We start from the raw sequence: 25,544 nt of genomic DNA, 5'->3' as shown, positions 1-25,544 counted from the left end.
ATTTAACTTAAGGGTTGCATCAGGAAAATTTCCCTTTTTCAATTAAAACTAATTTTTTAAGGGGTCTTTTATCTTTTGACCTGGTTTCAGTATTTAAACAAGTTAAAATTTTAATTTAATTTGTAACTTGATATTTGTGTTTTCCTTGTAATTTTGTGGTCAATGAGTAACTGCAATGCAATGAAAAGACTACTACTTTAGGAGTCAGAAGACTTAAATCCAAATTCAGGCTCTCTTGCTTGCTGACTGTAAACTCAAACAGACCACTTAATTTTTCTATGCCTCAGTATTTTCATCAGTCAAATAGAAATGATGGCAGTTGCACTATTTACTCATGGGGTTATTGTGTGGAAATGATTTTGTAATGTGAATAGTGATCAAATGAAATAATTCAGGTACATGTAAGGCACATTGTGGATGAGGATCAATGTAAAGGGCTTTATAATGGTTAAGAGAAACAAATGTCAACTATTATATTATTATTTTCATTATTATGGCATTCTAAATACTTATTAGCTTATTATTAGATTCTATTGTGAGTTAATTCTGTTTGAATTTTGTAAATCATTTTCACTATGCACAGTAGCGTAAATATAAAAGCTATAGTACTAATCAGCTTATCTAGATAGCACATGAACAATCTGTTAATGTTTAATGGATTTTCTAATAATTTTCTTGTGTTTTGGGTGTGTATATTTTCTTTTCTATAAGGCATCAGTGCAACTTCTGAGGATATTCCTAATAAGATTGAAGACCTTAGATCTGAATGTAGTTCTGATTTTGGTGGCAAAGATTCAGTCACTAGTCCAGATATGGATGAAGTAATTCATGGTAAGAAAGGCAAATGTATATGATTTGGGAAATACATTTACCTCTTGTCCCAAGTGCCCCCAGTATGTCATTATTTAATTTTATTCTCACCATCATTCATGACTTTGTTACCTAGAGATACTTGATTCTCTGAAAGAGACAACTTCATGTGTGTGTCTTTTTATTTCTGTCCATACAGCTTCTCTCTACTTTTTGTTTCTTTTTGCCTCTTATTTGTATTTTCCCAAAAATATTCCATAGGGGATCTGCCCTTGTGTTCTAGAGGTTTTTTACTTTGCCTTTTTTAGTTTAGCTGTGTCAAATTTTTTTTCAGTAGGGGGCTAATTGATTTGAAAACCATACATGTGTGGACCTCAAGAATTTTATATTGATGACAGTGGTGATGTGTGGTATCTCTTAATGCTTTGTTGATATGTACATTATAATATAGAACTAGCCCTTGAAACACTGGTCAGTTTTATCCATACAAAAATTCAGTTTATAAGTTTTGGGCTAATCAATCATAAATTTTTGATTATGTCAGTGAGAATAATATTGAAATTTTTTTTCAGCTAATAAAAAATTATTTTTCTCTCTTGCCCCTTTGGGAGGAAAAAAGGAAAAAATGAAGCCTTTGGAACATGTGCATGGTTATAGTTAAGCAAAATAGATCTTTGCATTGGCCATGTTAAAGGAGAATGTGTGTATGTGAATATGAACACCTCTGCATAATATATGTCTTTGTGTGTGTGTGTGTGTATAGGCATATATATATATGTATCTATATCCCAAGTCCATCCTCCCTCTCATGGGAGATGTATATGCTTTATCATTAGTCTTCTGGAATTGTGGATATTGTGTTGAACAGAGTTTTTTAGTCGTTCAAAGTTGTTTGTCTTTATAGTTTATTGTTCTGATTCTGATTCAATTCATTTCATTCTGCATCAGAGTATTTTTTCTTGTCAAGTTTCTCTGAAATAATCCCTTTCATCATGTTTTATGATACAGTAATTCATTACCTTTCTCCCATTGATGAGTACCATCTTAGTTTCCAATTCTTTCCCACCACAAAAAGAGCTATTAAATATATTTTTGTTCACGTTTCTTTTCCTTTTTTAAAAAAATTGGAGTATGTATCTTGTGGCCAAAGTAATATTTTTTTTGAACCTGTTTTTTTTTTTCTTTCATTATGTGTTCAACTTTGCTATTTTTACCTTCAGTTCTGCCTAATCTGATGACAAACTAGCTATAATAGAACTTGATTTTGCCTGGTCTATCTTCCTTTAGTTTTCAAAGTTCGTTGACATTAATAGTAAAAGACATATTAACTGGTAGCCTTAAAACTATGTCACTATATCTTCTTAGAACCTTTCTAACATTTTCCTGTTGATATTGTGAAAGTAGGTAGGGGAAAAGGAATGCACTGGGAAATGGGTATAGTTCTCTATTTTTTATCTTCTTCAGTATCTAATAATCTTCAGATGGGCTCTTCTAGTTTAACTAGAAGCAAGTTCTCACCCAATATCTACTTGAACCTTCATAGCTTGACAGAATTTACTGAAGTTTATTTACCTGCTTTTGAGAATGCAGGGATATATATGTAAGTATATATGTATAAATGCCTATAAAGTAAAATGTCAAAACACACAAGTATTTGAATTTTCATATAAGACTATGCTGTTGAGAGCATATTACCAGAAGTGGCGTTATGAATTTTTGCTGGATCTTTTAAATGTACTCAGAAAGTAAATACTTGTCTGAGCAGATAGGAGAACTGAAAGTGCTCACATATGTTTGCTTTTGATTCAGTTTTATCTTGTGTTTTAGGAGCCCATCAACTGACTTCTCCTCCCTCTCAGTCAGAGTCTTTGCTTGCAATGTTTGACCCATTGGCTTCACATGAAGGTAAGTTATTGTTCACTGATGTGAGTACTTCTTTATTCATACAGATTATAATCCTCTTTCTCCTAGTAGATAGTTTTCATTCATTCATTCATTTATTTATTTATTCATTCATCTATTTATTTGTTTATTTGTTTATTTATTTATTCATTCATTCATTTATTCATTCATTCATTCATTTATTTATTTATTTATTCATGCATTCATCTATTCATTCATTTATTTATTTATTTGTTTATTCATTCATTCATTCATTCATTCATTCATTCATTCATTCATTCATTTATTTATTTATTTTAAGCCCTTACCTTCTGTGTATTGACTTATAGGTGGAAGAGTGGTAAGGGTAGACAATGGGGGTCAAGTGACTTGCCCAGGGTCACACAGCTGGGAAGTGTCTGAGGCCGGATTTGAACCTAGGACCTCCCGTCTCTAGGCCTGGCTCTCAATCCACTGAGCTGCCCAGCTGCCCCCTAGTAGATAGTTTTTGTGTGTAGCAGCCACTGAAAAAATATTAAATACTTGGTGTCTAATTTTCTAGTGTTGAGAACTTAGCTCAGGTGGTCCTTAGACAATAAATACATAGTACAGTGTTAGGCCTACACTTGAACCATTTTTGATTGAGTAAGTCCTATGAGGGAGCTTATGTTCTGTGGGAAGAGCCCAAGGTATTATATATTCATTATCATGAAGTGAATGCTTCAGGAGAACTTTAGTGGAATATTGAAATAATTATAAGGAAGGATATAAATATGGCTCTTTGTTTTGAAATTTTTTTTTATCGTTTGTTTTTATATCACCTACATTTCCTAATATATCCTTATACCACCATCCTTTTCCCAGTGATCCATCTCCTATGATAGAAGGAAAGGTAGAAGAGAAAAAATTTTAGTAAATCTAATCAGTGTTTTGAAAAATAGTCTTAAAATAATATCACATCTTTAATTCCATTTTGCAGAGAAGTTAGAGGAAATACTTTGCCATATCTTCTTTGGGGTTAAATTTGATTATAATTTTGTTGGACTCCTTGACTTTTTTTTTTTTTAAGCCCTTGTCTTCTCTCTTAGAACTGATACAAAGTATTGGTTCCAAGACAGAAAAGAGGTAAGGGCCAGGCAGGCAATTGGGGTTAAGCGACTCATCTAGGGTCCCACAGCTAGGAAGTGTCTGAGGCCAGATCTGAACCCAGGACCTCCCATTTCTAGGCCTGATTCTCTATCCACTGAGCCACCTAGCTGGGCTCCTTGACTCTTATAGGTTATTTGTGAACCAAAGAAAAAAAATCATCATTTAATCGAAAACCTTTGTTGTATTACTTACTTGTATATCAGTTGGGAAATTTTTCTTTATCTAAGGGGCTTCTGCTGTAGTACGGCCAAAAGTTCACTATGCTAGACCATCACACCCACCACCAGATCCTCCAATCCTAGAAGGAGCAGTGGGAGGAAATGAAGCCAGGCTACCAGGTTTTGGCTCTCATGTGTTGATTCCAACGGATGCAGAGGCATTCAAACAAAGACATTCCTATCCTGAGAGATTAGTCCGCAGCAGGAGTTCTGATATTGTATCTTCGGCCCGGAGACCCATGAGTGATCCTAGTTGGAACCGGCGTCCAGGAAATGAAGAGAGAGACCTGCTTCCGTCAGCTGCTATTGGATCTCCTCTAGTAGCTGCACCTCCATCATCATCCTCATCGCCTAGCAAAGATTCCTTGAGAGGAGAGGTGAGGAGGCTCAGATTTAGAAAAGCAATATCTTGGTAATGATTTGAATGACCTCAGCTAGTGCTGTTGACATTACAAATTAAATCTGTTGACCAATTTGATGGGAATACCTGTCATTAAGTATAATTCGATGATCTAGAGCAGTAGTTCTCAAAGTTTTTGGTTTAATGACCCCTTTAGAATCTTAAAAATTATTAATGACTCCAAAGAGCTGGTTAGTAGAGGATTATCTATTAATATTTGCTGTATTTGAAATGAAAACTGATAAATTAAAAACATTTTTATTTAAACAAAGTTTAAATAATAAATGTTTTGCATGTTAACAAATAATATTTTGGTCACTATTATATTACTATTATTTTATTACAAATTATATTAACTATTTTCCTAGGTAAAAATGGAGAAGAGTGGCATTGTTTTACATATTTTTGCAAATCCCTTTACTCTAGCTTAATAGGAGGCAACCAGATTTTTTTATTTGCTTCATTCAGTTTGTTGTGTTCTATAGTTTTGTTTAAAGCATATGAAGAAAATCTGTCTTCATGAAGGTATATAGTTGGAATAGTAGAGAGGATAAAGAGTGTTTTAACAGGCCCAAAACATCCTATTATTATGAAAATAGATTTGACCTCAGAGAAGCCTGAGGGTAGGTGGATCACACTTTGAGAACCATTGACCTAGTGACACTGTGGCTTATGCTAAATCACCCAGGATCCCTAGGCAGTTTGGTTATATTGAAGTGGTAGTAATTCCACAACTCATTTCAGTAACTATGAAATAATATTCTAAGGGCTAACGTATAGAGATGAAATAAGAAACTATCTTGCTCCTCAAGAAGGAAAAAATCTAGTAGGGGATATAAGATGCACACAAATTAAAAAGGGTCATGATTTTATCAGTGTGAAATCTTCTGCTGCTGCTGCAGACTGTAGCTCCTCTGTGCTTCAGCTGACATTCTCCGTGAGTTTTTGTGGACAAAACCCTCACTACAACTTATTTGGCTGTAGTCCTTTTCAAAATCTGGTCCTCACACTGTGGAGACACAATTCAGCATGTATTAATGATAGTATTTTAAATCTATATGGCCTTTTAAACTTTTCTCAAAACACTTTTACATGTTTTTCTTAAATCTCATGACATTTCTATGAGGTATGCAGAGGAATTAATTTTGTCTAGTTTTTCAGATAAGGAATCTGAGGCTTAAATGGAGGCAAAGTAAGTCTCCCAAGATTATACTATGAGTTAGTGATAGAGGAGACTGGAAGTCATGTCTCCTTACTCCTACCCGGCTGCTTTTCCCATCACATCTACTTCCCCCAAATATGTACAAAACTTGAAAAACTTTGTGCCTTGGTAGTAAATATAATTTCTTATATATAGGGTAGTCTCTATAGTGATTTTTCTAGTGAACTCTTATCCCAGGGATTTTCTAATATTTCATAGATGTTTTGGAAAAAATTATACTTGTCTGACTGCAAATAAAATGCTAAAATCTTTCTGCAGCCTGAAGAACGAAAAGATAGTGATGATGAGAAGTCAGACAGAAACAAACCTTGGTGGAGAAAACGTTTTGTTTCAGCTATGCCTAAAGGTAATTTCACAAAATTACTAGAATGCTATGGTTTAGGATCGGAGACATAGAGTTCATTGATTCCATTAAGTCAATATTCCAGGTCTTGTGAGAATTTGGTTCTGACTCAACTTCTGATGTGTTTTAAGTGGCTTATCTTAGATGGATGTGAAGACAAAGCTTTAGAGTCTTAAGGATACTGCTCTATGATCTATGGTGTGTTGGTTTCTCATAAACCCAGGAGAATCATTTAGGCCTAGGATATGCAAATATGAAATACTGCTAAAATTCATTTGAAGATCCTTGGACAAGAACATCACTTTTCAGTAATGAATAAAAAATAGTTTTTTCCCACTATGGGATTGATTTTTAGAATTCACAACACTATTTGGACACCTGGAGATTAATTTAAACTCTTCATCTTGATAAAAGTTTTATTCCCTACGTTTTAGTGTGCTGGTACTAAAATTAGTTGTATGAGACCATGTGCTTTTTCTGTGAACAGCTTGGCATTTTAGTGATATTGATATTAGAGTGTGCACATGTGTTGATACCTGAAAAGGAGAAACACCAGGAGTAGAAACAAGTACCAGTTCTACAGGCTTCCCCTTGGTAACCTGGGACTCCGGAGCTATGGACGACCCCTTTCATTCATAACTGGGGCCACTTGCTGAGGAGAGAATGGTGTTCCGAGCTTTGAATGTGGTGTTTTTTGTTTTTTGTTTTTCCTGGCAGGTTTCAGAGTGCAATGGATTCAACTTAATCTCTGTGGATTACCTTTTAATTGATCCTTTCTTAAAAAAGAAAATCCCCAAACACTCTGAAAATTCAAGTCCAGTTATTTTTAAGAACATTTATTTGTAGAAAGGATTTACACAGAGAATTTCTTAGGTTTTCAATGTTTAAAACCTCCTTTCATTTAGAACTGTTGGCACACCAGTAACTCCAAAATGACTGACTACTGTCTTCCGAGTGCAGTGCAGTATGTTATATGTCACACTACTGACTTTATTTAATTTCCAGCTCCTATACCATTTAGAAAGAAAGAAAAACAAGAAAAAGACAAAGATGATCTGGGGCCTGACAGATTCTCAACACTTACAGGTTTGTAGACCCATGGACTTCCTGGCTCCTTCATTCCCAGAGCACATATTCCATAACACTTTTTCTTGGGTGCCATAAACGTTACCTCAGTAGAAAAGTGTGGTTGCGTGTGTGTGTGTTTTATGTGTGTGAAATGATGGGGAATATTTCCTTCATAGCTCCGTAGCTTCTAATAGAATATTGTAGTGTATTATTATTAGTATTGCTCTTGCTGCAGACCACCACCACCATCATCATCGTCATCGTCATCAATTTCAATTTATTATGAAATTTCTAAAAGTGAACCTCTAGGCGCATTTATACAAATTATTACTTCTCAAAAAAGAAAGGGAAAACCCCTAGCAGATCTCAAGAATAAGGTCCACACCACGTCTTTAGCCCCAAAGATTTGATTGACTTTTTTAGATTTTAGAATCCTAAATTTGTTTTATCAATACCTTGCCCTTAGATTATTCAAACAGTGTAATATTACTATGCTACTTGTCTTTTTGTAGTGAAATAAACCAAAGTGGAATTTTCATAATGAAATTTCGTCCTTAAAAACAGATAACACACTAGTAAAATGTGCTTATGTTTCACCTAGTTTTCAATGTGTAGTAGTTTAGTGTTTTTATCTTTCTTAAAACTCATTATTTCCCTCTTTTCAGCAGTACTTGATGAGTGATTATCATGAAACGTAGAGATAAGGGAGACTAACTTTTAAGTGAGTCCATGAATAGGCACACCTCTGGCCAGTGTTGCCCTGACCATGTCACCTAGCATTGATGTCATTAATACTACACTAGATTCAAACTCCACCATAATAGTGAAATCCCTTCTTGCCAGGTCAAGCAGCCAATCATCTGAGAAGCTGTGTTCCTATGGAACTAATCTTTACTCTCTCCCCATAGGATCCTCTTCCCCCTGCAAAGTTTTTTCCCCAGTCTTTTTTAAGCATTATTTAGTGATGTTAGGTAGGCTGTATTTATATAATTAACCTGGAGTTTGAAAATTTTTAACTTATTCTGTTGGCTATAGGGAATTAGGGTAAATTTATATCTATTCTTACCCCATTCTTGATTTTTTAAAATTGTACTGAGTTAGAATGAAGATAATTGAAAAATGAATAGTGTAAATTGGAGGAAATCTACCCTGGATACAAGTAGAATCCTATTTTAATTATTTTCATCTTAATTATTTTAGTCATCCTGTTAGGTGGCTTATATCAATAGTTGCTTTGCTGATCAGAATACAATGAATTCTCTTAAAAGAGAATTCTTGTAAAACCTTTTTTTCTAGTTTTTTTTCTATTCAACAATCTATTTAAATTTGTCCTTGTCATGAAGTATGTGTATAATACCTAATTTTAAAGACCTATGTAATTATATACAGCTAAAAATACTAAGTGATTAAAAAATTGTGTTGATGGCCTTTGAGTATTTGTATTTAATTTTATTAATTTCAGATTTGAATTGGGTGGGAAGGATAAAGAATATTCTCTGGCTCTTGGTGCCTAGGCCAATAGGAAAATGATGTGCTGTTGTGAGTAATAAATATCCAAGGTTATATTATAGTCAGGTAATTCACAAAGTAATGCCAGGAAGCATAGAGTAGTGGAAATAGCATTTGGCTTGGGGTGAGAAATGGACTTAAGTCCTATATTTGTCATTTAGTAGCTCTGACTTTGGACAAGTCATTTTCTTCTCTGGACCTTAATTTTAACATGTATTAAATAAAGTAAGTTTGACTAGATGATTTCTATGGTCCTTTTTAGCTCTAACCTTCTGTGATTCAGAAAAATATACTAAAAGAGGAGAGAGAGGAAGGGAATAAGCATTTAAATAGTACCTACTCTGTGCCAGGCAACTGTGCTAAGCACTTAAAAAAAACACCTTATCTTCTGCTTTGGAATGATACCAAGTATCGTTCTAGGGCAGAAGAACAATAAGGACTAAGCAGTGGGAGATAATTGACTTGCCAAGAGTCACACAGCTAAGAAGTATCTGAGGTCAGATTTGAACTCGGGTCCTCCTGCTTCCAGGCCTGGCTCTCTGTAAACACTTTTTTTAATAGATATTATTTCATTTGATCCTCACAACAACCCTGGGAAGTAGGTGCTATTTTCCTTATTTTATAGTTGAGGAAACTGAGGCAAATTGAGATAAAGTGATTTGCCCAGGCCTGGTACTCAGTATTCATTGCATCATCAAGTGGTCTTAATGAACTCCATGTTTGAATGACTCTTACGCAGGCTTATACTGCTAGTAAGGCAGAATTGGGGTTTAACAATTTTCTTCGGATTCCAAATCCCATTTTTAAAATATCTATTCCTCTTGAAGTGTCTAACTTGAACTGACTTGTGCCTCATTTTTATAATCTTTATTATTATCACATGAACCAAAAGCCAAGGAGTATTCTTTTTTCAAAAGGAAAGCATTTTATCATCAAAAAATCATCAACACATTTTGGAAAATGTCCAGTTTTATTAAGAAATCCATTTTACTGCAGTATTTCAAAAGGGCTGTAATTTGATGAATATAGGTACTTCCTCTACCCCTGCATATTGTGGCTCTTCCTTGCTTTAGTAGATGATCTTCATGAATTACTCTGGCCAAAAATCTTGCTCACCTGGTGACTAATCCTGAGCCTCTTTGCGTTATTAGTGGGCTAGTCTTGTTATTAGTGGGCTAGTCTCTTAATGAACAGACAGAATTTTATCCCTGGGCTTGTTCTTAAAGATTTTCCAGTTTCTCTGCTGGCTTTTTCTTTCTCTAACAGATATGTGGTTTCTTACTTGGCTTTGCAGCTTGAATGTAAGACCTGAAAGAGATTACCCTTCTTTGGCATAGACTTCTAGAACTGGAGAATCGATAAATAAAAAGAACAGCCTTTAAAAAACAACAACAACAAACAAAAACCCTTACCTTTTCTCTTAGTATCAGTTCTAAGAAGAACAAGCATCAAGGGCTAGACAATTAAGGTTAAATGACTTGACCACACAGCTAGTAAGTGTTTGAGGCCAGATTTGAACCTAGGACCTCCTAACTCCAGACCTGGCTCTCTACCCACTGTGTTCTCTAGCTGCTTCAGAGGAACAGCTTCTTAACTGTTGGGAACTGTTTTGAAGTGAAATGGAATGCTTCAGTAGGTAGTGACTTTGTCAGCCCTGGAAGACTTTATAGAGCAGGTTTGAGGGCCATTTGTCAAGGATGTTTTGGAAGTGATTCATGTTTAGGTACAGGATGAACCAGTTGATCTTTGAACTCTTGAGTTATAGGTCCCTTCCAACTCAGATTCTGTGGAATAAACAGAACTTTGTCTTTCCCACCTTCCTCCCTTCCATTTAGTTGTTTTGTATATATAGTGATAGTGCCTGTAAATGTGTTTATTTTCTTAAAATCTAAAAATTCCCAACTCTGTGCCATGGGGTTACTTTTTTTTTTTTTTTTTTTTTTTTTTTTTTGTTCTGAGTATAATGCCTTTCTCTTAACTCCTCCAGTGTTTTACTCAGTAGCCACTTTGAGTTCTCAAAAATTATGCCAGCAAGCACACAAGCTTTGGCAAGTTTTACCAAACTAGAAAGCCTTCAAGTAGGTGTGGCGAGACTTGCTCCAAGTTTGACATACTAGAGATTTTAAAATTTGTTTTGGCTGCAACAATATAGAAAACCATCTACTAAGACATGGAAAGGCTGTAATCAAACTGGTTAAAGAAAATATCCACGCAAGTAAAACTGCAGATCCTTTCAAATATTGAATGTAATAACAATTCTGATGTCTCTTTGAATTTGTTAAAATGAGATCCTACTTGTAAATTGATCTTCAAAGCTAACTGTATTTCCCAGATTCCCAGGATATGGTATTTGTGACCATTGGAGGTGTACTGTGACCCATGGACTTCAAGTGTTTATTTCTGAATTAGTTATTAGTTAATGAGTCATTTTGAATATGAGCCCTTTTTGGAATGACTTATTTTGTTTTTTAAACCCTTAGCTTCTGTCTTAGATTTATTCTTACGCTACTGAGTTATTGGTTCCAAGACAAAGTGTGGTAAGAGCTAGGCAGTGGGGGTAAGTGACTTGCTCAGGGTCACACAGCTAGGAAATGTTCTGAGGCCAGGACATCCCATCTCCAGGCCTGACACTCTCTCCATAAAGCTGCCTGCCCAGCTGCCCCTGGAAAGGGGGCTGGATAAGTGACTGTACCCCTTAGTAAGTAGAACTGCAGTTTGATGATGATAAGATTTATACCAGATACCTTGAACATCTGTGGCTGATCTTGGGATGCCTCAGGTAGCTTAAATACACAATTATGCTGTACCCCAACAGACACATGGTCTCAGTTTGTTGGAATCGAGTCAGCCTTGTTCAGAAGTGGTGTGGAAGAGTAATTTTTGAATAAAGGATGGAGGAAGTATTTTCTTTTCCTTAAAAAGAACTTAATTCTGAGGTCTGAATGGTTTGCCTTTTTCCCCTTTCAGCCTGGAGATGTCTCTGAATAGATGGAGTCTGCATATAGAATTGCATTTGTTGAAAGTCTTGCTCATTATGCACCTGCTAATCTAGTTGATTTGGGTGTAACTACTTAGGAACACATCTCACCCTCTAAGTCTTCACTGAACTTTCATGTGTGGAATGTTGGCGATGATGAGATGTGGAGCTGCTCATCCCAATTTTCTGCTTGAGCAAGGCTCTGATTATTAGAAATGGGGATGAGTAGGCAGCTGCATGGTGCCTCTTAACATTGAGATATGTGCTCTTTTTAAGATTTGCCTCCTAATTCGCCCTTGGGATTTTCTTGTTACTGGTATCATACTAACTTCAAAGGTAGTGCATATGTAAGTGAACCAATCCTTGTGTGTGTTCTCCTTGGTTCCTCAGATGATCCTGCCCCCAGGCTCAGTGCACAGGCCCAGGTTGCTGAGGATATCTTGGACAAGTATAGGAATGCCATTAAACGGACTAGTCCTGGTGAAGGAGCTGTGGGGAACTATGAAGGTGCAGGTAAGAACTATGGGCAAGTCATTTAATTTCTCAGGGTTCCTTCATTATCCCACACTTCCTTAGGTTAAAATGAGGTGTTTAGACTAAATGATTTCTGAGGTCTTTGCAATTTGAATAGTGTATATTTTGAGATGTTGTCTTTGTCTTCTGTGTTTTATTATTTTGTAAGATTCCTTAAGATCTTTTTTGAGTCTTAAAATTTAATGGTTGTGATTCTAAGCTTGATAGCAATTTTAGACGGACTTTTACATTGATGGGGTGGTATGGGAAATGATGTATTTGAGTTTTTAACAGCAGTGGTTTCCCAAATTATGGCCTGTATGCCTTGTAGAGCTGTAGAGGTATTACATGAATCCATGTACACCTCAAGTATTGTCAGTTTTTATTTTAGCTCGAACAAAATGTTGTTATAAAGTAAAATAAGAGCTTTGTAGATTGAATGTTTTGAATGTGTAATCAGTTTTAAAATATGTGTAGATGCTATTATGAATTATAAAATGCAAATTATATGGCTTTGCATCCATAGTAGACTTTCATCATGATGTATTTTCTCAGTAAATGTGTAAATAAATAGAGCAACTATTTTAATGGGTTATTATGAAATTTTTTGACATTAAAAATGGTACTTGGCAAAGCTTAGAAAACCACTGTTCTAGAGTAAAGAAGAAAGCAGAAAATTATGCCTTCATTTTTAAAAATAGGAATTAACTATTAACTTTTAATTGAAAATTGAATTGTTGCTACCCAGATTGCCTCAATCTGGTTATTTATGTGTCCAAAGTCCTCAATGTTGGCTTTTTATTTTTTTTAAATACCCATACTTTCTGTTTTAGAACCAGTACACGTTCTACGGCAGAAGAGCAGTAAGGGCTAGGCCAGTGGTTCCCAAACTTTTTTGGCCTACCACCCCCTTTCCAGAAAAAAAATATTACTTAGCGCCCCCTGGAAATTATGAAACTATTTATTGAACTCAGAATAGAATGTAATACAAAAAAAGTGTGGCCATCACTGCTCCCCTGGATCACTACAGCACCCACCAGGGGACGGTAGAACCCACTTTGGGAATCACTGGGCTAGGCAATGGGGGTCAAGTGACTTGTCTAGGGTCACACAGCTAGAAGTGTCTGAGGCAAGATTTGAACCCAGGACCTCCCATCTCTAGGCCTGGCTCTCAGTCCACTGAGCCACCTAGCTTCCCCCTTATTGTTGGCTCTTGTGGAAGTATTTGATTGATTTTTTTTTGTATCTTTCTTTAGTGGCGATCTTAAGATCTTATAGAATTAGAGCTTTAGAAGTATATAAAATCTTAGAGAGCATTTGGTCCATCCCACTTGGCTAGAATGGGCTTTGTGCCATGACAAAGGATAACTTTGCTATACGTCTTATAGAAGCCCTATTAAAACAATTTACTTGACTTAGATTGAAATGTGTCAGTTGAATCATAGGAAAAGTGAAAGAAATATGTCTTTATGACATCTGTGAATTTCTCCTCCTGACACATGTTAAGAGGAGTGTGGTATAGTGAAGAGGACTGTAGAAGTTAGAGTTAGGAGGTCCAGGCTTTGGTCTGTGACAATAATCTTTGTGGCATTAGGCAAATAAGTCACTTCACCTCCACAGAATTTTCCTTTCCTCATCTCTGGATTTAAGGGGCTGAATTTGATGAATCATGAGGCCACAGGTGGTTTTGGGTTTGTGGGTCACTGACTTAATAAGATCATCTTGTGCTTTGTCAGTAGCTCTTTCTAATAATATTTCTTTTACCTACCTATAGGGCATTTAGGGCAATAAGATGAGAGACATAACATCTATAAAGCATTTTTATAACTTTAAAGTTCCAGGAAATATCAGTAAGTAGTATAGAATTTCAAAACTTCATACTGTTAGTTATCTTTCAGACAGTCATCCAGCAAGCTTGCATTAAGCACTTGTGTTTAGAACATCGTGCTTTGTCAGGGTTAGATTCAAAATTTTGATAGGATATAGACTGTTCTTATGGAGCTTAGTCAAGTAGAACTGAACTCATTTGTAGTCTCCAGCTCTAACATATAAATGAGTTTTAATGTTTGAAGATTTCTTTTGTAACAGAGAAGTACAATTGCCATATTGGTTTTCACAAAGAAATGTATTCATTTAAAATTCAGTTACATTTTTAGCTGCTCTAAGACTAACAGAGTTCTGCTTTATGGGGAATGGGTTTTGTTTAGAAGTTATGGGGGACGGTGAAAGTGTACATGACTCTCCTCGTGATGAAGCTCTTCAGAATATCTCTGCTGATGATCTCCCTGACTCGGCCAGCCAGGCAGCCCCTCCTCAGGACTCTCCTTTCTCCTACAGGTACATTGGGGTCTTGGGGACTACATCTGGCCTTTCTACTGTCCTTGCAGTCACTGCTCATTTATTTATTTATTTATTTATTCATGTATATCAGCTCAGTTGCTAAATTCATTGGTGCTAGGAGAGAAACAAAGTTTCTATAACACAAATTCAGGTCTTTTGACTTGATATTCTAATGACAGAGATGAGTTATTTATATCAATAACTAAAATGCAAAAATAGGAGAATGGTGAATGTAACAAATTAAAATAAAATCTTAGGTGATTCATTTGCTAAGGATAAGGAAAGAATTGGAGGAAGAATTGTTATAAGGCCACTATGTGGTGGTGCAGTGTGTAGAGCTTCAGGCCTAGACTCAGGAAGAGCTGAGTTCAAATGCAGCCTCAGATAGTTACTAGCTCTATGATCCTGGAGGAGTCACTTAAAAAAACCAAAACACAACCTTCTATTTGCCTCAGTTTCCTCATCTGTAAAAGAGAGATAATAACATCTGCCTCCCAGGATTGTTGAGGATCAGATGAGATAATAATTGTAAAGTGCTTATTATCACAATACCTAACATGTAATAAGTGCTATATATTTTTGTTATATTATTATCTCAGTGAGATAAAGTGATTTGTCTTGCATAACTAGTAAATGGATGAAATAAAAAGCATTTATTAAGGACCTACTATCTCCCAAACATTGTGTTAAGTCCTGGGGACAAAGAAATAGTCGGTGCTTAATAAATGTTTGTTGATCGATTGAAATAGCAAATTTGAGGCAGTCCTTGCTCTTGAGACCACACTCTTTGTTGTAGGAGACAATACATAAAAGAGTTCAACTCCACAGCTTACAGAAAGACCTAGAAATCCTAATAGTAGATTAGCATAGCAATAAGGTAAATGGCAAGGTCCAGGGAGGTTCTTAGGGTATATCAGCAAGTCAGGTGGCAGGGCCCTAGAAGGTAGAGTGACAGGGCAGATGGGAAGGCTTGTTACTCTCCCTATCCCTGGCAGGGTTGTAGTTGGTGACTTCCAGCGTATCCAACTTGTGTGAGCATGCATGTTTCTGTAATTTGGTGCTAGAACTTAAATGCAGATCTTATGACTCCAAATCTGGTGTTTTTTCTGGTGGTAGTACTTTGTACTTGAAGAGGTCTACAATTACATCATGGATAATGTCTTTTGATTCATACATAAATTTGATTTGAATGAGGCAGAGTTGCACAGAATCGTTGGCTTCACTCTCTCTTTCAGAGACATTGAAGTTCAGTGGCAAATTAAAAGTAAAAATGATTGGTGATGGCTGGGGATCCAGTGGATGACATTAGTTTTTTTGATGGGTAATCAAATTCTAAACACTCCATAGCACCTTCTTCCATCGCTTTCATGGCCATTGGAACAGAATTGTTCTCCTTATCCACTCCTTCCACCATGGGAAGTCTGTGCATGCCTGTGCTACACAATTCCCTAACTCAGTGATGGCTTTTGTAGCCTGCCAGTTACCCTTAACCTATCTTAGCCCAGCTGCTGAGATGGTTTTACTAGGGTGTGACTGTTGAGCATGTTTACAGCTTCTTGGAGCCATAGAGCTGTAAACATGCTCAACAGTCACACCCTTCGTGGTCGCCAAAAATGTAAGAAGGAAAATTTAGGTATTTTTATATATATATATATATATATATATATATATATATATAAATATGTGGCCGCCAGGAATCAACAATTTAGGTTGATTCCGTAATTAAATCAGACCCAAGTCAGCATCGGGTTGAAGAGTTTATTTACAGTCTGGTAGGTAAAAAGTAGGAATAAAGAGAAAAAGGGAGAGGCTAGTCCAGGCCAAAGGCCTGGACAGAGAGAGAAGAAGATTATAAAGCTTAATAAATGAAGCTGTAAGCCACAAGGCCCAACAGCCAGATAGGCAGAGTTTAGAATTGGCCCAGCTAGGCCAAGGAAGTCAGCCTAACTTACCCACGTGACAATATAGAGTGTAAGCTGTCTGTGGTTTCAGGAGATGCTTCTGCTCCCAGTTCGAGACGGCAACTGCCCCTACAGGAAGTTCACTAACTGACTTAAAGAGATAGTGTCTTTCATCACTTCCTGTGGTCCACCTCTAATTCAAATGGACAAATGGCAGTTTCTACATTGATTTGGACTGCCGAAAGGGCAGTCCCTTATTCTTGATTTGTTACTTATTGTCACGTGTGGATAACTCGTCTCCCCTCCCCACTAAGGGAGGTTAGGGTGACATCATTAGCACGCCTAGGTTGAATAGAATTTTGACTATTAATGGGCTCAAGCTAATTCTATTTACACAGAACTGAGTGGCAGATAGACATCAAAAGAGGAAAGCAGCCCTGAAAAGGACTTTGTAAGCCTTTTACCAGAGATACTCATCTCAGTCTCCCTTGAATACCCTATATTCCACAGTAGTTTTTCTATTATTTTCATGATATCCTCATATTACAAAATATGAAGTTCTTAGTTCCAAAGGTTGACTGATGAGAGATTCTTTTCATTGCACTTAGGTTAGACTTATTTGAAGAATACTTTAGAGTACTATGGATTTAGTCATCTTTATGTCTGAGATGACAAAATGACAAGTAATTGAGTATGCATTCAAGATCTGCCAAGACTTCTCAATCTACCAATTATTACCCAATTCTGCTGATTAACATGAAAAACAGTGATGAAATCAGAAGAAATTCGGAATAAATTTCCAGAAATTCTGGAAGACTTGAGGGCACAAATGGAATTTTTTTTCTCCTAATGATCATAATTTTGAAAGAAAAAAACTTTGAAAAATAAATGGATAGTTGTACAGATGTTGGGAAAAAATTTTGGTTTATCCTATCAACACATCAGAACATTCTTTTCTCCCAATTATATCAATTAACTGAGGTGTTCCTTTACTCAGAACTATCTTACATGTTTTCACAGTTATATTTCACAGAATCACAGAAATTGAGATTGGAAGAAACCACAACAGTCATCTTGTCCAATTAAGAAGAAATCCTTACTACAAGTCTTTATCTAGCCTCTGCTTGAAGACCTCTAAGGAGGTCCCAGCACCTTTCAAGGAGCTCCTCCCTGACATCTAGCCTAAATCTGCCTCTTTGCAACTACCACCCATTGCTCCTACTTCTGTGTTTTGGGGTCAAACAGAACAAGTCTAATCCCCTTTCCACAGAACAGGCCTTCAGAAGCTTGAAAACAGCTATCAAATACTCAAACATAGCTATCATGCCCCACCTAAGTCTTTTCTTTTTAAGACTGACTGTCTAATTCCTTTGGTCTTTTCTCTTATGACATGGAGTCAAGACCCTTTACTATATTGGTTACCTTCTCTGGATACTTACTCCCTAGCTTAACAATGCCCTTCTTAAACCTATTGTACCAAGAACAGAGTATGGTACTTCGGATACCATCTGATGAGGGTAGGGGTTTGCTATTTCTATTATTATTATCTATTGTTCCTGGAAGCTGCCTTCCTTAGTGCAGCCCTCATTTGCATTAGTTTTTTTTGTCTGCCTTATTACATATAGAGCTTGCATTCCACTAAAACGCCTAGATCTTATTCATAACAACTCTTTTCTTGTTTTACCTCTCTAATCTTGTTTTTATCAAGCTGATTTTTTGTATCTATGTGCAAAATTTTACATTTGTCCCTAAGGAATTGCCTCGCCTTTAATTTCAGCCTGAGCTTTGACCTCTCTGGTTCTTTTTGTATCCCTCCAACATTACCCAGTGTGTTTACTTTATTTCATCTCCAAATTAATCAAGCAGGCCATTTTTGCCTTTATCTATTATTGATAAAAATGTTCAGCAGGAAAGGTCTAAGCAGGTTCTTCATTGGAGAAGGCCTCCTGTCATGTTGACATTGAATTTAATGTGTGTCCAGTTTGGAATTTGGAAGGCATCATCTCAGCTCTTAATTGTTGGGGTGAATTATAATAGAAGGCTCATATTCTTGAGTAATAAAACCAGTTTCTTGTATTTTTCCTCCTTTTCAGGGATGCCAAAAAGAAACTGAGGCTTGCACTTTGCTCAGCAGATTCTGTTGCCTTCCCAGTACTGACTCATTCAACGAGAAATGGTTTGCCAGACCATACAGACCCAGAAGGTAAGTTGCTGCTTGATCAGTGAGTAAACATAATTTTTTTTACCCTGTATTAATAGTTATAACAATGTGATTTATGAAAATTCCCTCCATAAAGGGCCTATTTTGATATCATGTGCTGGTGCAGAAATGGCCCTTAATTCCTAAAGGCTAGTCAGTAAGCTTTGGAAAGCTTTGAGTATGGTTCCAGTAATAGTCACTATTTTAGCTAAGGAACAGTGTAAGTTCAGAAGGTTCACCAGAAAATGGATTACTGGGGTAGCTAGATGTTGCAGTAGATAGGGTGCTGGACCTAAAGTCATGAAGACCTGAGCTCATATTGGCCTTAGACCTTTCTTAGCTTGTGATCCTGTAACCTCTGTTTGCCTCAGTTTCCTCATTTATAAAATTAGGATAATAATAATTATAAAGTTCTTAGCATAGTGCCTGGGACATAAGTATGATATAAAAGTTACTGTTATTGTTATTACTGGAAGGCAATTTTTTGAGGTGTAGTTAACTGAAAAAAGTGAAAGGATTATTATCTGTGTTTAAAGTGGAGAGAGTTCCCGTGCTGATGGAATAAAAATTCTTTTGTCTTCAAAGCATGGGTAATTCACATCAGCATTTATTAAATGTGTAAAATGTTGAAGAATGCAAAGATGAAATAAGATGTGATTTCCAGTTTTCTCAATTCTGATAAGTCATCATGGTTTGTAAGTGATTTTAGCTTCTGTTAAAGCTTTGGCAAGAGAAACAAGCTAGTATTTATATAATGCTTTATAATTTGCAAAGTACTTTATAAATATTATATTATTTTAACCTCACTATATTCCTGGGTTGTAGGCACTGCTATTATTCCTATTTTGTAGTTGAGGAAACTGAGGTAGGAAGGTGCTTGCTCAGGTACACAAAGCTGGCAAGCCTTTGGGGCTAGATTTGAATTCAAGTTTTCCTGACTCCATTTTCAGCACTACATTTGAAAAGACTTTGAATATGGTCTTGGCAATGGATTCACTGTTCATTCTTGCCTCTGCTAAGTGCTTAAAGGTTTACTAATAGAGAGTTGTACTATAATGAAATTTTTTTGGCCACTGCAACTCAGTATGACTGCCTACTAAGGCATGGAGAGAGGGTAGTTTGGGAGGCACTTGTGTACATTAAGCTAGAGCAGATTCATTATAGATCTGGAATTCCAAATGCAGCAGATTAGTTGGCTATCCTTGTCTTATGCAAGCTCATGGAAATATATGACACTAATGTAAATTACTTTTTTTTCTTGTTAGACAATGAAATTGTGTGCTTCCTAAAAGTTCAGATAGCTGAAGCAATTAATTTACAAGACAAAAACTTAATGGCTCAACTTCAAGAAACAATTCGTTGTGTGGGACGCTTTGATAATAGAACGTGTCGGAAACTACTGGCTTCTATTGCAGAGGACTACCGGTACTTTTTCTGTTCATTCAGTTTTTAAATTAAATTTTCAACTCCTCGTGTTGTTTTTCTTTTGATTTTTATAGAAACGACTAAGGATTGAAGGATTTAGCTTTAATTTAGAAGGAATTGGTAATCTCAATTTCTGGAGAATGCTTTTAGTAGTATTGTAGTCAGGTCATTATGAAGAAATGGGCTTGCAGCAGATGTCCTAGGACATATTTTCGTTTAAGGAGATCTTTGAGGGATGGCAGCATTTCAAGAATAGATGTAGCAATTTTATTTTAAAAAATTTGCTGTTCATATTTGAGTCTACTTCTGTTCAAAACAAACATTGTGTTGTTACATAAATCACAGGCTTTGGAGTCAGGAGGCCCGAGTTTAAATCCTGGTTCCTAAATGATAGATATGAAACTAGGCGAGTCACTTTAATGATTGAATGCCAAGTTTCTCTTTTTAAAATAGGTGTGGATTTTGTAGAAATGCTTTGTTGACGTGAAAATGCTAAAGAAAGGCGAATTATCATTGCAAACAGTAATGAGAAAGGATGTGAAGGCTTTGGTGAAAAAGAGTATGTCATAGGGAGGGTGGTGGAACAGATTTACTTCACTTTGGCCAAAGGAACCCAGAGTTGCATTAGCACTCCTACTGTGGTGTAATCACTCTGGGCTTGTATAGATTGGTTTTCTACTGTCTCCTTTTTGCAGGTCACGAGTCCAATGTATAGAGAAGACTATTAAGAGGGATTTGATATTTAATGAGTTAGTCTCAAAGTTCTAGGTTGTTTGTGATATTCTTTGCATATGCTTATGCAAAACAGCCAGGCTTGAGTCAGGGCCATGTAACCTGCTATTGTTTGACTTTGGGCAAGGCACTTCACCTTCTGGTTTTATTTTAATTATCTCACAGAATAACAGAATTTTAGAATTCTAAAGATCATCTAGTCTAACCCCTCCATTTTACAAATGAAGAAACCAAGGCTCAGAAGAGAAGTAATTTGCTCAGTTACCCAAGTAGTTGATGGCAGAGCTGCCTTGAATTCAGGTCTTGTGATTGTTTTCTGATTCTACAAAACAGAAAAAAGAATCTCAGTTGGAAGGGACTTTGGATATCATAATCTAGTTCAACTTTTGCTCAAAGTAGGAATCTTCTCTGTATTGGAAATTTCTTATCATTAGAAACTTATTACCTTCTGGTGGGATTTATTTTGCTTTTGGTCTATTCTAATTGATAGGAAGTTTGTTCCCTGTGAAAGCCCATCAGAAGGTAGAAACCATCTCTCCTCTCCATATTACTTCATCTTCTTTGGCTCTGAGAACCTTCTTCCAACTTTGATGATCTCTGTGAATTGTTTAAGGAGAATGGTTGTACTGGAGCATATTGTTTTATGAATAAATACCTAGAAAACAATGTCTTTGTGAAGAGATAATCTTGGTCCTAAAAGAGATTTTATATGTCATGCTATATATCTGGTAGTTTTCAAAGCATTTCTTCTTTTAGGAAAAGGGCCCCATATATTGCTTACCTCACCCGTTGTCGCCAAGGGTTACAGACCACACAAGCCCATCTAGAACGGCTGTTGCAGAGAGTTTTAAGAGACAAAGAAGTGGCCAACCGATACTTTACCACAGTTTGCGTAAGATTATTGCTGGAGAGCAAAGAGAAGAAGATTCGGGAATTCATTCAAGGTAACAACTGACTTTGGATTGGAATTTAAGATTTTTGGTTCTACTTGTTGATAGATTGCATGGAACCTGTGATTAGAGACAAGAGACCTAGGATTCTTATCTCAGTTTTGATGCTTCTGGTTCCTAGGGCACATGCAAATTTTAGATCAGAAAAGAATATCTTAAGCACCCATGTGCTACTAGAAATATAAATATTATTTGCATTGTCCCTGCCCTCAAAGAACTTATTATCTTAATAGGAGATATAGATATATGCAAATAAATATGAAAAAAGGTAGAATATTATAATGACTAAGTAGTGTGAAGTGCTCTAGGAAAATTTGAGGGTGAAATGATCATTTTTAGTTGGAATAGGGGGCACATATTAGTTTTTATGATAGTTTTGGCTCTTGAGCTATGTCTTTGAAAAAAGGAAAAATATTGTAATGAAAATGAAGAGGTGGGAATATGTGTCAGGCATGGGAAATGTTGAGACTAAAATCTAGGCAAGCAGGAGAGGATAGAGGAGGAGCTAGGTGAATAGGTAGTCCAGTTTCGCCAAAATCTAGATCCAGAGAAATCCGGCAAGTTCATTTAGAGTCAGAATTTAGGGGACTAAGAATAGAAATGCAAGGAGTTGATATTTTTTTTATCTTTTAGATATAAAGGGCTATTGAAGATTTCTGAGTAAGAGAATCTGTGCCCTAGCATCCTTATGTTTTCATATACTTATCTTTGCTCCTTACCACCTTAATTGTAATTGTAATCATTCTTAAAAATCAGAAAAGCACAGAGAACTGAGACTATCAGAGTTTGATAGCTTTTTTTTAGCTGGGAGCTAGGATAGTGGCCAGAGTTGGTTTTTTTCCCTCCCTAATTTCTATTTTCTGGGTTGTTTTGTATTGAAGACTTTCAGAAGCTCACAGCAGCTGACGATAAGACAGCTCAAGTGGAAGATTTCTTGCAGTTTTTATATGGTGCCATGGCTCAGGATGTCATTTGGCAGAATGCTAGTGAGGAGCAGCTCCAGGATGCTCAGATGGCAATTGAACGAAGTGTGATGAACCGGATTTTCAAGCTTGCCTTCTACCCTAACCAAGATGGAGACATTCTTCGTGATCAGTGAGTGATACATTGTTCCGTGCTTATGTCTGTTGGGCTATCTAAAAATCAGGTAGTTATCTCTATGGAAAGTTGGTATGGAAACAATGGAATGGTCATTGAACTCCAAATCAAAACCTCTGGGTTTGAGCCTCAGCTCTACTTTTTATTTGACAAATAATTTTATCCTCTGAGCCTCATGTTCTTCATCTATTAAGTGGGGATAATCATTTCTACCCTACCTGCCCCATAAGCCTGTTAAGTGCAATGCAAATTCTGACTTGCTGAAAGAGTGAGAGTAGTTATTATTGTATTATCTTATGTGAGACTCAAAACCATTATATATGGAATTTATAAAAGGAAAAGAGTTCTTTTGGAGAAAAACAACGTATTATTAATGCTTCCAAAGATTGCATTACCAGTGTCACAAAGTTGATCAAATGATATAATTTCTATAGAATACCTTGTAACCATATAGCATTTTATAGATGTGATATGAACCATCATTGCTTATTTATTTTTAGAGTGCTTTAAGACTTTAAATAATTATCTTTTAGTTTTCCATTACATTTATTCTGAATATATTCCTTCCTTCTTACCTACCTAGTGAGTCATTCTTTATAACAGAGATTAAACTAGAGGAGGGAAAAACAGGTCAGCAAAATTAATCAACATAGCAACCATGGATGACAATACAAACTACACTCTACATCCATAGTCTGTTACTTCTAGAGGGAAAAAAAGAGCTATACTTCTTCCATTTCTTTGCCGGGGCCAAGCTTGTTCATCATTTCTACAAACTCTTTAGTTTGGTGGTTTTCTTCATTTTATTTATATTGTTTTCCTAGTTCTGCTTACTTCACTATTCATCATTGTATATGTCTTCTCATGTTTTTCTGTATTCTTCATATTTGTCATTTCTTAGAGCACAGAAATATTCTTTTACATTTATATGCCTCAATTTGTTCCCTTCTCCAGTCAATAGGAAACCTACTTTATTTTCAGTTTTTGCCGGCACAAGAGTGAATATTTTGCTGGCACAAGAATGAATATTTGGTGTATGTAAAACCTTTCTTTCTGTCTCACTTCCTGAGAGGGAGTTATATGTCTAGTAGTGAATAAAATCTCTTGGTCAAAGCAGATAGACATTTTAGTGACTTTTTAGCAAAATTTCAAATTACTTTCCAGAATAGTTGAGTCATTACCATCAACTCTACATCATGTTATTGTCCAAGCAATTTGTATACTTGACTTTTATCCTGTATTTTCAATATCTTTTGAGAGATACAATATAAAAGCAATTTGTATTATCGTTCTAAATCATATCTACAAACAGGGCATATATAAACCTGCAGAAATGAGTTACAACTATTAAAATTTTGTTTTTGTTTTTAGGGTTCTTCATGAGCATATCCAGAGATTGTCTAAAGTGGTGACTGCAAATCATAAAGCACTTCAGATACCTGAGGTAATATAATACAACACACTCTTAATTTATCCACAGTAGGTCAGGAGTTAGTAAAGGTTACTTACCAATTTTAGATGACTAATTTTCAAATAACTAATAGCCTAAAATCTATAGCACTATTATTATTTAATTTTCTAAAGTTGCTCATTAGGTTTCAAGAATCTATTGTACCTTAGTTTGGTTGTTCTGAGAACTAATTACCCATAAGATAATACCTTGTATATAAAAAAGACCTGATGTGGTCTGGTGGAAAGAGTTGCTGTCAAAAAACACAGTTTGAGGGGGCAGCTGGGTAGCTCAGTGGAGTGAGAGTCAGGCCTAGAGACAGGAGGTCCTAGGTTCAAACCCGGCCTCAGCCACTTCCCAGCTGTGTGACCCTGGGCAAGTCACTTGACCCCCATTGCCCACCCTTACCAATCTTCCACCTATGGGACAATACACCGAAGTACAAGGGTTTAAAAAAAAAAAAAACACACACACACAGTTTGAGTCCTGGCATTGATCAGTTAATTTGAGCAAATCACTTAACCTTTTAGAATCCATTTCTTCATCTATAAAATGGGGATAAGATAGCTTATATACGTGCTTAAGTATATAAGGTAGTTCTGGAGTTGCTGTTATATAGGAGAATGGATTAAATTGGTGACTTAACTTCAATGTCGTTTTTTACTTTTGTTAATTCCCTGACACAAATTGTTTGTCATTTTATCTTATAAAAAGAAGATACAGGGGGCAGCTGGCAGGCTCAGTGGATTGAGAGCCAGACCCAGAGATGGTAGCTGTGTGACCCTGGGCAAGTCACTTGACTCCCATTGCCTACCCCTTACCACTCTTCTGCCTTAGAACCAATACATAGTATTGATTCTAATATGGAAGGTGAGGGTTTAAAGGGGAAAAAAGGATACAGGAAATATTTCCAGATATTTATGTGTTCTGGTTTTATAAAATCATGGACCATTAGAGCTAGATGGGACATTAGAATAATGAATCAAAATGTCCTGACTGAAGAAGACATTAGAACATAAAACATTGGATATTAAAACTAAAAGGAACTTTAGAACTTAGAATTTCAGAATTGGAAAGCCCTTGGGATAATACAGTATAAGAGAGATGAAAAGGATATTTGAATGAAGAGCTTGAATTAAGAAATTAGATCTCCCCTGTTTGAGAGATAGCACTTACGTTCCCATGATTTAGTAACTTATGCTTATAGCTTGTTTAAATACATTTTTAATTCTTCCTCCACAATGGGATAAATTCCAATCTGATTGCATAAGGAAGCTAGTTCCTTGGAGCAATCAGTTTCCCAGTCTCAGAGCCATCTATTCTCTAATTATTTATGGACAGATGTTTCTACTGAAGTT

The 25,544-nt window shown here is 36.1% G+C and overlaps 1 protein-coding gene across 6 annotated transcripts in view; it reads left to right on the top strand.

Moving 5' to 3' along the window:
- The window catches only part of GAPVD1 (GTPase activating protein and VPS9 domains 1), a 62,062-nt gene that overhangs the window by 28,389 nt on the left and 8,129 nt on the right, over positions 1-25,544 (top strand). For 3 of the 6 annotated variants that reach the window (XM_044664235.1, XM_044664234.1, XM_044664233.1), the window contains 12 exons: positions 712-831; positions 2,638-2,715; positions 4,068-4,435; positions 5,939-6,026; positions 7,029-7,109; positions 11,968-12,090; positions 14,298-14,427; positions 18,425-18,534; positions 19,797-19,956; positions 21,445-21,632; positions 22,520-22,733; positions 24,108-24,180. In XM_044664235.1, coding sequence (XP_044520170.1) covers positions 712-831; positions 2,638-2,715; positions 4,068-4,435; positions 5,939-6,026; positions 7,029-7,109; positions 11,968-12,090; positions 14,298-14,427; positions 18,425-18,534; positions 19,797-19,956; positions 21,445-21,632; positions 22,520-22,733; positions 24,108-24,180 — 1,733 coding nt within the window. Of the gene's footprint in view, positions 1-711; positions 832-2,637; positions 2,716-3,272; positions 3,276-4,067; positions 4,436-5,938; positions 6,027-7,028; positions 7,110-11,967; positions 12,091-14,297; positions 14,428-18,424; positions 18,535-19,796; positions 19,957-21,444; positions 21,633-22,519; positions 22,734-24,107; positions 24,181-25,544 lie in introns of all 6 variants that reach the window. The other 3 variants (XM_044664238.1, XM_044664236.1, XM_044664239.1) reach the window with 2 other exon arrangements.

This window comes from Gracilinanus agilis, chromosome 2 (assembly GCF_016433145.1).
Source record: "Gracilinanus agilis isolate LMUSP501 chromosome 2, AgileGrace, whole genome shotgun sequence".
Taxonomy (NCBI): Eukaryota; Metazoa; Chordata; class Mammalia; order Didelphimorphia; family Didelphidae; genus Gracilinanus; species Gracilinanus agilis.
The sequence above is the reverse complement of the archived record's forward strand: the minus strand, read 5'-3'. Positions and strand labels throughout refer to the sequence as shown.